The sequence below is a fragment of the Prinia subflava genome, chromosome 15 (genome assembly GCF_021018805.1).
Source record: "Prinia subflava isolate CZ2003 ecotype Zambia chromosome 15, Cam_Psub_1.2, whole genome shotgun sequence".
In the NCBI taxonomy this organism is placed as follows: Eukaryota; Metazoa; Chordata; class Aves; order Passeriformes; family Cisticolidae; genus Prinia; species Prinia subflava.
Window position 1 is genome coordinate 7,134,138 of NC_086261.1, and position 17,811 is coordinate 7,151,948.

At 46.5% G+C, this 17,811-nt stretch overlaps 1 protein-coding gene across 2 annotated transcripts in view; it reads right to left on the minus strand.

The window, feature by feature from the left end:
* Window positions 1–1,881: 1,881 nt before the first annotated feature.
* NTRK3 (neurotrophic receptor tyrosine kinase 3) overlaps window positions 1,882–17,811 on the minus strand; it is a 216,788-nt gene continuing 200,858 nt past the window's right edge. For both annotated transcript variants that reach the window (XM_063412342.1, XM_063412344.1), the window contains one exon: window positions 1,882–16,187. In XM_063412342.1, the coding sequence (XP_063268412.1) occupies window positions 16,002–16,187 (186 nt within the window). In that variant the 3' untranslated portion in view covers window positions 1,882–16,001. The remainder of the gene's footprint in view (window positions 16,188–17,811) is intronic.

Below are 17,811 nucleotides of genomic sequence, written 5' to 3' on the forward strand. Positions count from 1 at the left end.
AACAGGGTGACTCCTGGGGAAGTTGGTCCATCTGAGATTCTTTTCTTTATTTCAGCTGCTGGTTTATTATTCTGATGCTGAAAAAGGAAAGGGAGCTGTGTTTGATGAGTGGTGAGGTGAGGCCTGGTGTGGGACCCCAGAAAGCAGCAGGAATGAATATCTAGCACAGCATTTCCAAGGAAGGGAGCAAATTGCTGTTGAACAAGAGCAGAAGAAGGCAGAAGAATGGTGGGTTGGAGTAGGGGGCATGTGTGTGTACAGGGTAGGGAGGGGTGTCACACTGGCAGGCTTCTGGTGAGAAAGTGGTTGTGTGCTGGATTTGGGCTGGGATGTGCTGACTTTTGGAAGAAAGGGTGGATTTGGCTACGACCAAAGTACGCCTTTGTGTTCACCCACATGTGGAGAGTACACACCTCTAACTTCCATAGGGGAGAAAAGGTGTCCCTTAGGAAAATAAAAACCAAAATGAAACAAAAAAATAATTTTAAAAAAGCCCAAGCTCAGAAGGCAAAATCCATTGGAGATACTGGAAAGCTGCATGGTTGAAGCTGTGAATGAATTAAGAGGCTCTCCTCATCACGCAATACGGGAACTCCCAGTTGGGATCAAGTTTCACATTTTTTTCCCTTGTGGGCAGAAATTGAATGCTTCTGTCTTTGCCTGCCAAAAATAATAGTTGAAAAAAAAAAAGTGGTCTTACTGCTGCAGGAAGAGCCAAACATTTCCCTCGTGGGCTGTCTGAAAGAACAGTTGTGAAAACACCAGATTTCACTGTAAAGGTGGGATTTCTCAACGGTGAGGAGCTGCAAATGAGGCATGTTGCAGGGTCCATATGGAGTTGCTGCTAGGAACTCAATACCAGGCTCTTGGAAGCATTTCAGAAGAGGCTTTCAGGAACAGCAGAAAAGCAGTTCAAATGACTGGCTCTCAGTGATACATAACGCTGTAAAAATAGCATCTGAGCATCTCCTGTTACCTGGGCATTGGCACCCAGATCCTGTCGAGTGATTTCTCTGGCATCCATTCTCCCTGCCTTGACTTTAACGGGTTGTGCAGATTATTTTATGATCAATAAATATCCAGGCAGACACTGTGAAATTCCAATCAGAAAAATTTACAGCATTAAGGCAGATATTGTATAGCAGGATATAAATAAATAGAAATTGTCAGTCAAATTTCTGGCAGCTGGAGTCTGGTGTCAGTTGCAGTAAATTAAGTGTTACTTCACAAATCATCTTTATAGTTTTTTACAGTAAGTGTATCTGTGCAAAGAGGGTGGCTTTTTTCAGCTTGCAATGGTAAATATCCTCTGGTTCCTGTGATATCAGTATGAATCCTGGAATCAAGGGAAGCAAGTGACAGCAGTAGATTTTGCCTTAATCCTCAGATTTGTTCCCAGCCCCAAGATTGGAGCCGAGTTTTGGTGCTGGGCAATCCAAGCAGCAACAAGCCAACAACATGATAGGGAAGAGACTGGATCGTTTTAAGCCAAGGGGAAATTTCTGCACCCTGGGAGGGCTGGTTGATGTAATGGTGCAGAGATCCACAAAAGGGGAGGAGGAGGAGGATGGACTCCTATTGTCTCTACCAGGATGAAGGCAGCTGTGATTGGTGTAGGCTGCACCTGGAGGTAGGTGGGAAGAATGAATCAATCAGAGATCATAATTTACTGCAGTTGGGATAACATTTTACCAACAGATTATTACCTTTTGCTAATGACTCTTATGGCCTGACCAGCAACACAAAATTCCTAAAACATCATGTGAAGGTTTCTGTACAGTTAGGATAGCTGAAAACTGCATAAATTTTAAGTGTCAGGTTTCTATGAATGAAAGCTGAATGTTCAACACGGAACAAAGAGGAGAGGAGGACCTGCTGGTGGTAGTTTTGTATTTTATTTGAGAAGAGAGAGCTACATAAACTATGTCAGGAGGGTACAGGTCTACACATAGTTTCATCAATCAATAAATGGAGTTGTTAACGTAACACTGAGGATATGATACTTTGAAGAAGACATAGACACATGACCAAGGAGTATTTACAGCTCTAACATACAATATATTTATACTTGAGAGAGAGGTTCGTGTGCATCTGTGCACACAGGTACCACTGTGCACACTCGGCGCACGCACGCGCACATGTAAATAGGTATAAAAGGCTTTAAAAAAAACCTTAGGTAATTCAAGGAATGAGTCTGCCTGTCCTTTGCAGCAGCTGACTGTTTTCAAGGTGGAAATGGTTCCAGTTGGGGGTGGTCTGGAGCGGAGGTTTCGGGTTGAAATCTCTGTTCTCCATCGGTCATTGGCTGAACCTGGGTGCGTGGAACGCTGGGGCGGGGTGGTGACAGGGGATGTGTGAGGTGAATGAAAGGGAGGGCAGTGGAGTGATGGGGAAGGGGGGATTCACAGCCTCTGGGGCTGGGGTAGTAACACGGAGATGAAAAAAATGACCTTTGGTGATGCCATTAAATCATCCTTTATACTAAACATAAATTATCGACACAGTTTTAAAAAAATAATTTTCTGTTTCATTTCAAGGCTGGGGAGAGAGGAAGGGTCAAAGCAGGACAGGAAGGAAGGGAAGGTCTGGGGAGGGTAAATACCTCAGCACTTTAACAGGTCCCTGGACCTCACTGCAAATTCTTAATTTAAAAACTCTTCATGTAAGTGTGACCAACGCTGTATCAGTCATCCCCTTCCAGGGCAGCAGTGCGCTCAATGCACACGATGTGGCAGGTAGGGGACAAGCAGGAACCCGACCTTGGCCAAAACTCAGATCAGAGTTCCTCATCCTCTGAGTTGCAGCCAGTGGAGGTGAGGTGGACAGGCAGAGATCACAACCTCCTTGCTCTCACCAGATTGTCCCTTAAGGGGTAGCCTGGCTTGTTCCCAGCAGGAGAAAATGGTGAATTTTGGTTTGGAGAAGGGGAGACTGTGGTTGGGAGAAGGTTGAGAAGCAGCAATTCACTTGCAAAATGGCAAATAGGATTCAAAAGTTTCAAAAGAAGCCCCAGACTAAGAAAATGTGGATTAGTGCATAGTGTAAAAAAAGTCTGCCAAAGAAATAGAAATCAATTCAGCATAGATCACCAGAGGATTTGTTTTCTGCTCGTGCAGACTTTCTGTGACATTAGCAGAGATTAAAATAAGCTGGTTTAAATAATAGTAACAACACAAATGCCACCAAAATGTCTTTCCTCTGAGCTGTAGGCCCATCCTCCTCTCAGTACCAGCTCGCCTGCCAGCAGCACTTTGTGGGGGCCAAGCCTGCCTGCACTGCTGAAGGGCAGCTCAGCTGGGAGGAGGAGTAGCTTCCTGGAAATTAGGTCTACCATTGCAGATTTCTGGGAGGTGCATGGGGGATTTTGAGGCCAGCTCAGGAAATCAGAATGATTTTTCCACCTAGGCTGTCATGCTGCCACACAAACCACTGACAGACAGCACTGCTTCAACACAAAAACCTTGGAGAAATTACCAGAGGCAAGTGCCCAGTGCAGCCCCTAAAAATGTTCCCAAACACAGCCTGGAGACCCCAAGACAGCCTTCACCCAAGAAGGTTGTGTATCCTCAGTCCCTATCTGGGGAAACCTTGCCTCCTTTTCTGACCCAGAAGATTCAGAGGGAGTTGCAACACTCTTGGAAACCTAAATAAATGTTGATCACTTGCCTGCCCAAAAATACTTCATTTCTCTTGAAATAACTTATGTAAAACAGCACTTCATTAAGACATGGTGGGGGAGGGGGAGGTAATTTAGTATAGTTATTTATTTATTTTTGTTCTGCTTTAAGCCTATCTATGTAAAGCTCTCATGCAAAAAATTGCCTTCCAGTTTAGCTGAAAATTTAATGGACACTTCTGGGGAAAAAAATAATAGAAAACTAAAAAAAAAGGCAATTCTCCTTCACACAAGGGATTAGCTGGTTGGGGGGTTGAACGGGAGGATTGAGGGGAACTAAAACAATTTAGACTGTTAGTACTGAAGCCAGAGCTGTCAGAGAGCAAAATAAATGCAGTTAAAGTTATGGTATTTGTCGGGTTTGAAGCAGACAGTGTGGGCCTGGGGGAAGCCCAGCAGAACTGAAGGTTTGGAGAAACCTTCAGGACTCATTTGGATGAGCACACATCATTCTGTAGGGACTCTGTCCTCACATCTATAGTTCTTCCCCAACCAGGGCTGGCTTCTGCTTCACTACCATTCCTGCCTGACTTTCACCACCCTCTTGAGCACTGACCCTTCACTGGGAATCAAGTCCTTGTCCATTTTCCTCCTCTCCCTATGTCCCAGTAGGCTTCTTTGTTCCCTCCTCTTAGCATCATTTGTTCTCTAAGCCCCCTATTAAATTATCTTTGCCATCCCCTACAACCCCATCCTTTCTGACTTCCAGACAGCCCTAAACATCAGAAGCCTGGCCCTAATTTCAGTATTGCTACTTACAAGTTCTGAAGTCTTTTGTCTCAGGCATTTCCCAGTCCTTTCTGTCTCTGAGTGTCCATCCACATGTCCCATTGTAGTAACTTCCAGCTGCAGCTGGTGAGAGTGTGGGAGGTGGGATACAGAGGAAATTGCTTCTAGAAAGCAGCATATGTTGAGTGGGGGGAATAGCCCAACTTTCTGTCCTACTTTTCTGGCTCTTCTTCTTCACACTAATTTTTTCAGGCATGTAATGAGCCTGCATGCTCCTGCCCAACAAGTTCTCACCACGATGAATAGGTTCAGGAGACATTCAACCCTAATTTGAGGGTACAGCTTCCTTAGTATGATCCAGGAATACGTGGGGGATGGAATCCCAAATATGCAGGCTGAGCAAGATGAACACTGAGACACTTGCCCTTTTTTTTTTTTTTTTTTTTTTTTTTTTTTTTTTTTTTTTTTTTTTTTTAATTTAAGGTAAGACTGATGCTCCATTTGGGGCCTTGTCTCTTGGTGCCTGCATGGCTCTTCATTTCATCTGACTCTTCAAGGCCAGGATGGACAAGGCTTTGTGCAAACTGGTCGGGTGGAAAATGTCTCTCCCCATGTCAGGGGAGTTGAAAATGGGTGGTTTCTAAGGTCTCTTTCAACCCAAACCATTCTATAATTCTATGATTCTGACAATCCTCCACTACAGAACCCTCCACTACACAGTAATGTGGCTTTTTTTTTTTTTTTTTTTTTGGTGAAAATAAGTTTCAGTGGCCACAGTGTCATTTATGTCCCTTACTTGCAATTTTCCAAGAGATTTGTCTGTTTACCCTTTACCAACAGTAAACGTAATTGATGGCTGAAATCTGAATCACATGATGCTTCCAATAAAATAAGAATTCTGCTTCTAAAGGGCTACCAGTGTAATATCTCTCCATTTGTCAAACTGTCTCAATGGATGAGAAGATAAGAACCTTTCACAATCCAAATTAGAGACGGAGCCTTCATAGGTGAAACACCAGTGCAGGAAAAAGTGGGGCAGAGAGTTTAACTCTGAAGGAAAAAAATTGTTCTCTCTTACATAGGAACGATTGGTTTGTGTTTTGAACCATCCCTCCTCCATCACTTGAAAACAAGATAACAGATAATGATTTCCCACTAGGAAAAAAAAAAAGATATGGGAGAAACGAAGGAAGGGTGAGACAGCAGTTCCCTGGGCAGTGTGGGCACAATTCCCCCATCAAAGGCGGGGTTCCTCCTCCAGCGGCGGCGGCGGGAGCCGGGCCGGGCCTGGCGGGCGGTGCCGCTGTCCGCGGTGCTGATCCGCAGGGACCGGCTCACCGCGTCTGTCCGCCTGCTGAAATCTCCATCTCACCAAGAGACTGAGGCCTGAACTGTTTTAGGTTCTTTATGAACACTACTTGTGGTAATTAGGAGTTGTTAAAAAAAATTAAATTAAAATAAAGGGCACACCAGGCACTGGCTACTGAAAGTTGGTGGGCTATAAAGTCATTGTGGCATCCAGGAGGATCAGGTCTCTCTCATCCTGTCCCAAATCTGCCTCTTAATTTCAGTTTCCAGGAAGGCCATAAGCCAGGATTTGTTCTGTATTAGCAGGAGAAGGAGAAAAAGGAAATTAAAAGTGAGAGGAGGTTTGTAGGACATAGAGCTGCTCTTGTCCTGGTGGCCAACGTTCTTGGTTACCAGGGTGAATATTCTGCACCTTTTCTCATGTACAGGAGTGGATTTTCTTTTATTATGAGCCAACCACTGCCTTTTCTGATGCAATGTTTGTTGGTTTGTTTTGTTGGTTGGGTTTTTTCCCACTTGTAGCATTTCTCTTTCTCCTGCTGTTCTGTTCCTACCATCTGTTCAGGGCCTCTCACTATCTACAGCCTTTACTGACTTCAAAGTTGTGGGTCATCAACACCTTCTACATTTAGTCTGGAGTTGCACAAGAAGGTTCAGTTACAAAGGAACAACAATTCAGCCTCTTGCTGATTTCTATTGTTTCAATCTAGCTACATAAGAATGAGGCTGGACTGGAGCAGGTCACAGCCGGAATCAATCCCAACCATCTCTCCAGCAATCAGAACAACCTGCTGGGAGCTGAGTAACGGCTGAATTCTTGGTGAGAGAAATTACAGGCATAAAAACAAAATCAAATATACTCTTGTGCTCATTCAACATTTCAAGGCATATTTATAGGTACTGCTGTATGGTTTCTTAAATATCGAAGTTTAAAAAGAAACTGGATCACTGCTGTTGGGGGAAATAATTTTCTGTTTTGTCACTTTCACTATCTCTGCCCCGATGAAAAAGGGAGAGAAAGACATTGAATTACACACCCATTCAGCCCCTGTCATCACTTCTTTGGGCTGTTTGGATAGCCCTGGAAAGGATCTGTGAAGATAAGGAGATCTGAAGGTCATCTGAAGGTCATTCCTCAGAACTGAAGTAGGAACAAGAACTGGGCAGGAATCTGAAGCTTGAGAAAAGCTGGGGATTTCTTCCTGTATGAAGCTGGTGATGGTTCATTAGGTGAACAGATGACTTTGCAGTCTAGGTCCTAGCTGAGTCCCATATACTGCTCCACCATATTCTTCTCCCCCTGCACCCAAGTCTTGCTGTCACTGGGAGGAAAAGCTGAAATTTTACCACTGATGAAAATCTCTACATAGGGGAGACATTTCCACCTTATTTCTTCATTTTCACTTTCAAGAAGACAGAATACTTGAGAATTTCTTAGATTTCAGGAGGGAGAATATCCTTCAAAAAAATTCAGGAAAACTGAAAAATGGAACCACATTCATTATAGAGAGGTGAAGCAGAGAGCTACAGCCACCAAGGCCTGTACTTGAAATGGTCTGTGAGAAAAAGCACTAAGCAGCTATGAGTATTTGTCTTGGGAACTGTAGTCAGTGAACCTTGGGTTGGAACCAAGCTAAATCAGCAAACTTGCTGTTGGTCCAGGATCAGAATGAGCTAAAACTCCTCTATCGCATGCCTGAGACTCAATTACTGTGTAATCTCTGTGGCATAGACATCTAGGAACCTCTGTGGATAGCAGATGGCTGCTGAATAGTGAGAGCAGATGACAGATTCTGGGCAGTGCTAAACCAGAAGACCTCAAATCCTGATTACAAAAGTCAGTTCTTGAGGTTAAATCCAACCAAGCACCTGAGCAGGAGGGATTCATGCAGCACTGCACAAAGCCAAGACACTACCAGACATGGGAGGGCTCTTGCAAAAAGCTCCACCTCCCCTCCTCTCCCCAACACACATTTACACATGCTGCCACATAGAGCAAAAAATATCAAGGTTATGTGTTTCCTGAAATATGGTTGGCTGAATAAATACACTTACAGAGAACTCTTTGTAAAACAATAGCAGTATGAGTAACAGTGCATTGCTGCCATGGGAAATAAAAAGGAAAGTAACCCAACTGCAATTCAGCCAGAATCATTCCAAACCCCAAAGGTTGGCCTCTTTTTTTTTCTTTAATGTGTCTGACATTTTATGGCATCAATAATGCAAACAAAGAGGAAATCATATTTGCAGAACACTAATGCACGGATGTCTAAAGCGAAATACAATACTGATTACTTTTTAAATGAAGCCACCAGGTTTTGATGTGCTGTGGTGGTTAAATTGGTCCATCAAATTCCTTCCAAAGCAAATTCCAGTCCAAAGCAAGAGCTTGACCTTTTCTATAACCTTGGGTAGTCTTTTCAGCTGTATTCTGATTGGGGTAATAAATGTTAGTTTGAAGGAATCTTCCTGATGGGTCAAATTACAGAAATGTCACAATTCCTTCTGAAGATGAGGGGAAACTGAAGATATGTCATTTCTTCACAGGCTGTCCAAAACCTTTGACAAATATAAAGGCAAGCCTACCATGAAGAAGTGTGTGAGAGAGGAGGGATGGGCTCTGAAAGAGATTTCTAGAAGTGCTATTGGGATTTTGCCCTTAGGGTTAGAGGTTGATCTCTTCAGCACCTGATAGCTTTCTTTTGCCTACAACCCCCTGCAGATGACTGCAGAGCAATGTATGAGTAGGAAATAAGTGCATAAATAAGCAGGTGTGGCAAAAACACACAAAGAAACCTTCCCTTCCTTTTCTATATTTTTATATGCTAGTGGGGTATTTTTTCACAAAGTGAATCTCAGAGAGGCATCTTAAGAACCACAGACAGCATTGTCTCTGCCAGGACAAAAATGAAGAAGCTGTTGTTTTCCTGCCTGGGAAATCCCACTGCTCAATCTCCTCTTACAGCAAAAGAGAGAAGGACTTGAGGTCAGGCCTACGCTTTCAAATTATCAGCAGGAGCATTCATTTCTGGAGCCAAGGGGTTTCTTCTGCAATTCCTCTGACTTGCCCTGAGTTAACTGTGTGAATTTCTTTAATTCATGCAGTTTTGGTTTGGTAGGCAGCATTCATTGTGTGCCTGCATGCTGGTGAGTAGGATTGGATGTCACAATCTCATATCAGCTGGGGGTTTGTCTGCCTTTTAGATCACATCTGATCAGAGCTTTGTGTTTGGGGATTGTATGTCTTGGAGTTAATCAGTGCAAGCAGCTAATTGCCGCTAGTTAACTAGTGCCTTTTAATTAGGACTGTACTGCTGGCTGGATACATGAAGGGAGCTGTTTGTCACTGGCAAAAATTTCAGCCTTGTGATGTAAACCTCTTTGGGGAATTAGAAGAAAAAAAGAAAAAATACAGGCTGGAGCTATTGTCACTTTAGCCCAGCAGATAATCAGTTTCAGCAGAACTGGCCTGGATGAGGCTGGAGTCACGCTTTGCTGGGGTCAAAAATGATAGCGGCTGCTCCCCGACCCTTCCTCCTGTGCAGAGGGGTGGGACACTGCGGGCTCCAGCTGGGATTTACAGGAGATACCCCACATGCATTACAATGAGCTTTGCTGTAAAATTCACTGCACATAGGTTAATCTAGATGTCAACACTGCCTGACAGCAGTGAAATTACTCCGGGGCAGTGCTCCTTCTGAAGTCTTAATATAACAGTCAATTCCATCCTGCCTGCAGGAAATGAAAGTTTTCTGCTTTGTGTGCGGAATCATCCGGCGCCAATTTTCTCACTGTTTGAAGTCCAAACTGTTTGTGGTCTTGGGATTCACCTCACATTAAGACTTTCACTTCATTTAAAAACTCTGCTAGTCAAGTCCTGAGAACTGCAAGGACAGGAGCTGCACAGGGAGAAAAAGAAGAGGGCATGGAGGGAGAAATCTGATCTCACCTACCACACTGAAATCAAACAGCTTCACCAGCCCTCTGTGCTCAGTAAAAGGAGGGAATGCAGAAACTCAGTTATCTGAGTATCAAGCAGCAAAGACTGGAGAGGCTGGAAGCCAGCAGAGAGCAAGAAAAAGCAAGCAAGAAGACATTTGGACCTCCCAGAGGTATGATTTTCTTTAGAGGTATTTCAGCCCTTCCCTGCTGGGACCTTGTCCTAAGCAGCCAGTAGTTCAGCAGTTAAACTCCCCCTCAGAACAACTGCTCCAGTTTCCAGCAGTGGGATCACTTGTGCTGGGAGGGAGAGCAGTTCCTGTGGAGGGCTCCTGACAGTGTGGGGAAGCAATGGTCAGATTTGTGATGCCTCTTTTCCCCTTGCAGAGATGCTAAAATTGTGGGACTAGCAGAAGGGATGAGGAACCAATGGTCACTCCTTTACTTTGAAAAGAGCTGTCAAAAAGGGTCAGTGAGAAACCCAAGCCACCAACATGAAACCGACCTACCACCTTACCTAACTGTTGGGAAAAGCTGGAATATTTTGTCCTTCCTTCTGTTCAGTCTCTTATCTCTTTCCTCAGTTCAGTTTTTCAAAATTGCAAGCAATAGGACTCCAATTGCTTCTCTCAGGGAGTTTTTCATGGCTCAGTGTTGCATTGGAAAGGAAAAAGAGGCACAGGAGAGATGGAATGCTCCTCCATTCCTCCCAGAGCAGCGACTGACGTCTCTGCCTGTGTCATTTATGACACTGCCAGCTAGAACAGATGTTTTGAAAACTCCTACTTTCTCCAGGCTTGAAACTCAATATCTCTACTGTCAAGGACAGCAGCAAAGGGAAAAGAATTTTTAGGATTTAGCAGCTATGTAAACATTAAATGGGTACTGATGTAAGAGATGCCTTGGTGCAGGAGTGGAGAAGGTACCTTAGAGTTAAGCAGGTCTATCCACTCCTGAAAGGCAAGGCTGAGAGGGGAATTTTCTTCTATTTTTGGTATTCATTTGGAGATAGCATCATCATACCAAAGCTCCATGAGCCCACCATCCATCAGAAAGCCACTGAACGTGAATGGAGAAGAAAACTTTTGGGTTGCACCAAGACACGCCTGTGCCTGTGCCTCTCATAGCAGAGGAGCCCTGTAATGTCCAGAACCTTCCAGCTATCAGAGGAGCCACCGCAGCATGGCGTCACAGCCAGGATCTCCTTTATTCCCCTTTCTTACTCTCATCATTGCCTTACAACCAGAGAACACACCTAGAGCTGTTACAAAAACATTGTGTACAAGCCATCAAGCCATGGCTGTAGTGCTCCAGCTGATTCCTGGGCAGATCAGGAAAGGATATAGATACACCCTGGGCAGGGAGGAAATTAGAAAGATTTAAAAAAAAAACTTAAGATGATGTGCTGAAGAAAACACTGTCCTCACACAGACTGGTGCACAAATGAATACTGATCAAGTGCTCCAAACTACCTCTGGATTTACGGGCTTGTGGTGACTATGTCTGCATTCAACCCATATCCTGAACTAAAGAAACCTATACATTTGATTTCTGGGAAATAAGAGCCCTTCACATAAAAACAAACAGCTCATATAGTATTATACTTCTGTCTGTGCCCCTGAAACAGCATAACTTTTCAGACCTTCTTTTAGTCGCATTTTCTTATCGGGAAAAAAAAAATCACAGAAAAGTACAAAGCCAGTGATTTTGTTTCCTACTTGCATAAATGATCCCTTGATTTCCCTTGGTTTCTGCCTCCTTTTTAAACCAATATTTTCCCAGCTTCATAGCTAACTTTTCCTGGAGCTGCAGTTAGTATTTTCTTTTGTTTTCACTTGTATCCACTGTGCTACTTGAACTTCTACACCACACTCCCCAAATCTGTCCTGATTTCCCAACCCAAGATACTCAGTTGCTTTCTAAAACCAGCCTTTCCCTTTTCTTGGCTCTTTTATTCCTCCACATATTTTCTTACCTTGTTCCACCCACTCCTGGGGACAAGCAAACAGCTCAAAGCTAAGGATGTCTCTGAAGCAAGCAGCCTCTTTGAAGGCATTCCACAGTTTTCACTGGGCAGACAGTTCCCAGAGTCACTTGTCTGCAATTCAACACCCTGCAGACCCAAGGACAGGCAGTTCAGACTTTTTCAGCTCCCAAAATCCATGAATGAGGGACATCTAAAAAGGCCAGATGGGCAAGTTTTGCAGGAGACAGGGATGGACTTTCAGTCTGGCAGATCTCAGCATCTCTTCCCTTTGCTGTATTTCAGCTTCTGTCTTGCAACCTGACAGACTGGGGTGAAAGGAAAGGTAATGGCAGGAGAAAACAAACCAGGTCACTGATGAGACCCTGAGGCTGGAGCCACATTCACTGCCTGCAGTTTGCAGCCCTGGCACAAAAAATCCACCTGTACCATGCACCAAAATAGCACCTTCACTTCCAAGAAAGCATCACTTCAGTGACGCCCTTGGGTGACTGAGTTGGTGCAAACAATTTTAATTTTTAGGGAGCAGCATGCAGCTGGGACAGACCCTATGGCCCCTTCTCAGCTGTGCTCAGACTGGTGTTCCTTCCACCTCCTTTTCACAAGTCCCTCAAGAAAACTGCAGATGGAAGAGGCTGGATGCTGGGAAAGTCTGCCTGGATGTGCTGGAAATTTGGCCTGGCTTGCCCCAGAGCTGGGTGAGATATGTTGGTGTTCCCAAGCAGCAGGGATAGCTCTCTGCTCTGAGTAGAGGCAGGGCATAGGGGAGTATCTCTCTGAGAAATAAAGAAGCATGAACTCATTTTTCTTTGACCCCAAACATTCAGATGTTGATACTCTGTGAGAATTTCCCCCCAAATCTGCTTTTCTTCCCCTCATACATAGCCCCATTGCAGAGCCCCTCTTCCTACAGGGAAGATCACCAGTCTATGCTGATGAGAAGCTCTCCTCTGCTCCAGGAAAGGTGCTGCTGGAAATGAGGTCTCAGGGTGTTCATCAGGAATGCAGCACAGCTGCTTTCCCTCTTCCCCTCCAAAACTGTCATGCCAAAAAGGGATGCAGCAGTCTCTATCATGTCTTTGAGCACAAAGCAATCTTCTCCTTGCTCCCAACAAATCTCCGTCCAACAATGGCAGGCCAAGGGGGCCAGAGCAGCAACAGATCAGATGTCACATCATAGAACTGCAGCTTATCCAGCTCTTCTGAACAACAGTTCACAATTAACTCTGACAAAAGGACCTTCCTCCAAGGCAGTCACTGCACGTGGTGGGGCTAAGATCAAAGCAGCCAGAGCCTGTGCATTGGTCTCAGCCACTTACCATCTTCTGGGCACCCAGAAACTCTCCTCACAGGCCACCTAATCCTAAACATGCAGCATCAAGGCTCGGTGTCACACTCAGCTCCTGAGCTCACCTCGTATTGTGACAGCACAAAGGGGTGGTGAAAGGGACAGGGTGGTGGTGCTGGGGAGGGGGGAAGGAGGAAAGAAGTGAGGAAGGAAGGATGCAGCTGCTTTGATGAGGGAATCTCATCAGCTGCGAACCAGTGTCTGTAGGTGACTTCATAGTGTAAAAGCCCAAGACATTGGCCAAAAAAGAAATGAGAGCATGGGAGTGAGCGAGAGGGGTGGACAAAACTGTGGCCTTGCACAACCTGGCACAGTGCCTGGGAGCCACAGGGGCAAGAAGCCACTTGGTGTAAGAGACAGGCCACCCCAGGAAAGAGTTTTCTTCAGGAGATGCTGGACAATTAACAGCCATTTCTTGTTCTCTCCCTTGTGCTGAATCTCCAATCCTTTCAGCCAAAGCAGCCTGAACAAAAAGGGAGCCAGGCTGGGGCCAGCAGCCCTTTAATCTTTTCCCCTTTCAAAGTTGGACCTAAGTAGGCAGGATATCCTCTCCCAAAAGAGCAAGGTCCTGCTATGGAGAAGTGGCATGGTACAGAGTTCCTTGTTCCTGATGCTGGCCCACACCCTGCTCCATGACCATGCCATCGTTGGTGGTGCTGTGAGCACCTGGTGCCTGTTCCATGGCAGTCTGTCCAGGCCCCCCTGGCAGGAGTCTGTCCCTATAGCCCAGATCTCTCTAACAGGCAGAGGAATGTTGTGTCCTTACTCCCACGTGGCTTCTGCCACCATCTCCCACCCCAGGCTCTCACTGCTCATGACACAAGCAGAGAATAAACCCACAGCTGCTGCTGCCACCACAGTCCTCCTTTAGCAGTGTCCCCTGCCTCTATCTGAAACCATCAGACAGATCATACCAGTGCCATGAGTGAGAGATATCAATTGTCAGGAGGCAGGGGGGATGGGGAGAGGATGCAAGATCTTCCCTTTCAGTGCCATTCAGATCAGCCCTTTCAGTGCAAGCCATAACCAGCCTCCTAGCATCCTCCCCTTGCATCCTGGCCATGAATATTACTCTGGCCATGGGGAAGGAGCCAAGATCCCTTCTCTGTCCCCTCTTCCCCTATCTGCATAGCCTTCCACAAGTGCCACATCCGAGCAGGCTATTTTTGTGCTGGCAGCGGTTGCCTTCTCAAAATTGCCTTGACAATGCCCGCGCCGCCCGTTCCCTGCCTCCTGAGAGCAGCTGCCAAGCCGAGGTTCCCCCTCATCCTCCATTATCCACATGAAAGAAAGGCCCAGAGAGGTTTTTTTATTCTCAGCCCAGTCCGGACAGGCAGGATTCAGCGTCTGACCGAGCGTTTCCCCAGGTCGGGATTATTTTCCGCTCCAGGGAGATCGGCCACGCTGAGGATGCTGCTGCCTCTCGCTGCCTGTCCCCACCACCCCCTGTCGCTGCCTGTCAGGCCTTTCTCCTCATTGAGATGCAAGGCTGGCCGCTGTGGCCATCCGCTGAGCCGTCTGCTCCTGGAGGCACCTTCCCCTCCTTCCCCCCTCCTCCCGGGGCTGCCTGTGGAGCTATTCTTCAGCCTCTGCATTTCACAACAGCTCAAAGGCAGATGCATCAATCCTTTCAGGGGATGGGGACGTGAGGGGAATGGCAAGGGAGCTGCAGGCAGGTGTTGGTAGGTTCCCAGCCATCTCACAAGCCTGGTCCCCCTCCCCGTCCCCCGCTGTCCTGTGCCTGAGGCTTGGGCTGAGGCTTGGGGCAGGGATGGGGAAGGGGAGAGGATGGAGGGGAAGGGCGCTGGGATGTGCTGACCCCACGGACATGCCCGGCAGGGTTGCAGGCATGCTCCCAGCTGTCTGCACCCTGTAGCCTTTCCCCCATGCGAGGAGCAAGGATCCAACCCTGCTCACTAAAATTTACACCGGGTGCAGACAGCTGAGGGTGGGGGAACAACCCCACGGCCACTGACAGGGGCGGGGAGGAGTGGGGCTGTTCCTCCCAAAGTGATGCCTGCACTGGCCGCCCTGGGTGAGCAGCGCTCCTGTCTCACACACTGGAACGGGCTGGGGATGATTCGGGGTCCCCGGGACCCCCCTGGAGCCCCAGGCACAGCCGGGTTGGTCCTGCTGCTGCCGGCACGGGGCAGGGGAGGGCTGGGGCAGGAACCTGCAGCCTGCGGCTGCTCCCCGGCGTGTTTTACCCGTAGGTGCCACAATCCTTTGACTGTGTGTTCGAAAGCCTTGAGTCTATACATTTAAGAATCAGCAAATTAGAAAAATTTGTCCTGAAATGTCGGAGGGAGGAAAAAGGCAGGAAGGCAGAAAGGGATGAGGAAGGGGTTGGTAAAAGAGAGTTCATCCAGGGGCACTGCCCTGGCTCTGTGCCCATCACCTGCGGGCTGGCAAGGAGGGAGGGAGGCAAGGACGAAAAGGGAGAACTGATTTCACACATTCAGTGCATATCATACAACCAGGGCAAGGCTTTCTTCCTGGGGCTCCTACCCAGGATGGCATTGCTGCCATAGCCAGTCTAGAGCCCTGCCCAGTATCCCGAACCATACTCACAGCAGGGTTACATTTCACTGCTTGATTGCTCGGGGGAAAGATACCTTCTCCTTTCTTTCTCTCTTTTTTTTTTTTTCTTTTTAATTATATATATATTTTTTAGTACTTTTTCTCCCTTTTTTTTTTTGTTTCTTTTTTTTTTTTTTAATATAGTCTCACAATTTTCTGTAACAGCAGCTTCTTTCTGTATTGGTGTGGAAGTTATATATAGAGAGATATCTATAAATATATATAAGCCAAACTGCCTTACAGGTTGTTGTTCTGTGGGATTTTTGTTGGTTTGCTTTCTGTTTTGCTTTTCTTTTGTTTTCAGTGTTGTATGTGTAGCAGGCACTTGAGTTTATATGAAGATGTTTGCTTGGGAGCTGAGGGGCAAAGGGTCTGGGAGGGGGAGAGGGAAGGAAGGACGGGAGGAAGGAGCAGGGACTTCCAACAAGTGGCCACTGCTAGCCAAGGATGTCCAGGTAGATTGGTGTGGCCTTGCCCAGAGCATGGAGGATCTTGTAGATCTCCTTGATGTTGAGCCGTTGCTGAGGTTCCCTCTGCCAGCAGCCCAACATGATGTCATAAACCTCCTTGGGGCAGACTCGGGGCCTCTCCAAAACTCGGCCTTGGGTAATGCACTCAATGACCTGAAAGAAAGAAAGAAAAGAAACACTCAACACCAGCTGGGCACTTTATGTGTCCTGTCCCCGATACTGCTTGGTTGATCTGCAGTGAAGGCACTGAGAAGCCAAATTTCAGATCTGCCCATCCTCAGTGCTCACCTGTTTGTTGCTAATGATAACTTTTGTCTCCAGCTGCAGTTTTTCAGATCCCAAAAACTTTCCCCATTTGACACCTACCTACCTCAATGCACTCTCCAAAAAGGAGGTCACAAGAAAATGAAATAGATTTTAATTTATGATGTCAGTTTTTTCCTGCTAAATGAAGAAGGGAAAAAAGTCTTAAAATCCCCAAAGTACAGTAATATTTTGCACAGCTGAAATTATATTTTTCTTGTCTGAAAACCAAGAGTCCTTTCCATTGTAAAGCCCAGGAGAGGTTTATAAGGAAGAGTTCAGAGCATCTTTTCCTACATACTTCTCCTCTTTCTGACATAGAAAAGCAACTAAAAAAATGAAATTTCATGTCAAATCACATCTGTGAAGGAGAAAAAAAATTTACAGTGCTATCACTCTGTTTTGGGTCATATTGATGCTGCTAATGAGAAAAATGTGAGGTCCTGGATAACAGTAAAGTCTCTTCAGAGGGATGCCACTGGAAAGGACTCTGCTAAGAGTCTCTTTGTGTATTGTTTACTGGAGGAATGAATGAAAAGAAAAAGGAAATATGAGTTTCCAGAGAGCTGCTATTACTGCCTGGCCCCCTTGGTTGGGGTTGATGAGTCCCAGCATTGCAGTGTGCGTGCAGCCTGCCACGCTCTGCAGATAAACACCAGTCCCAAGCAGTGTGTGAGGGAAGCCACCCAGCAAGAGGTGTTTGGAGTTTATCATTTATGAATAGTAATGGTCCCACCACGCAGCTCAGGGGATACTTATCACTGTGCTGTTTGCATATAAATACAGAGGGGAGAGATTAGGGCCTGCTGAAAGCGAGGAGAGCAAGACACAGCATGAAGAGAAGCCTGCATTGCCACAGAGCTGCTGGCTGCTCACTGTGGGGAGGAGGTGAGTTATAGTTCCTGTCAAGACATCCTGGACATGCACAGCAGCCCTGTGCTGGGCTCTTTCTCTCCAGAGCAAAGGAAAGGTGAAGAGAGAAGTTAATGGACTGGCTGAGTGCTGCCCTGCCTTGTTCCTCTGCTCAGAGAGGGTTTCTTCCTTGGAAAAACCTGCTGAAAATGCTGTGGGGGTATGAGGCCATGCAGGTGGCACAGGAGGGAGTGGGCATCCCAGCCTTGCCAATGCCAGCACCCAGCAGGGGCGATGCTAGGCCAGCCTGGTGCTTGCTCCTGGTCTAGTCCTGGCAGCCAGGAGCTTGGCACAGCCTCATTGACCTGTCGCTCCATGGGCTCTGCCTCTCCACAGGGCTCTGGCCCTGCATCTGGGCTGCCACAGGGACTTGCTCTGATGCCACACCATGCAGGAGCTGGTGGAGGTGTCAGTCCTCTGCAGCCACACAGCTTCTGCCCATCCCTCCACAAACTGTGAAAAATGGGATTGATGAGAGCTAACGTGGCTCCCTCCCACCAGGATACTGCGGTCAGCAGGCAGAAAGAAGTGGATACACCAACAGGTAAGGGGAGGATGATAC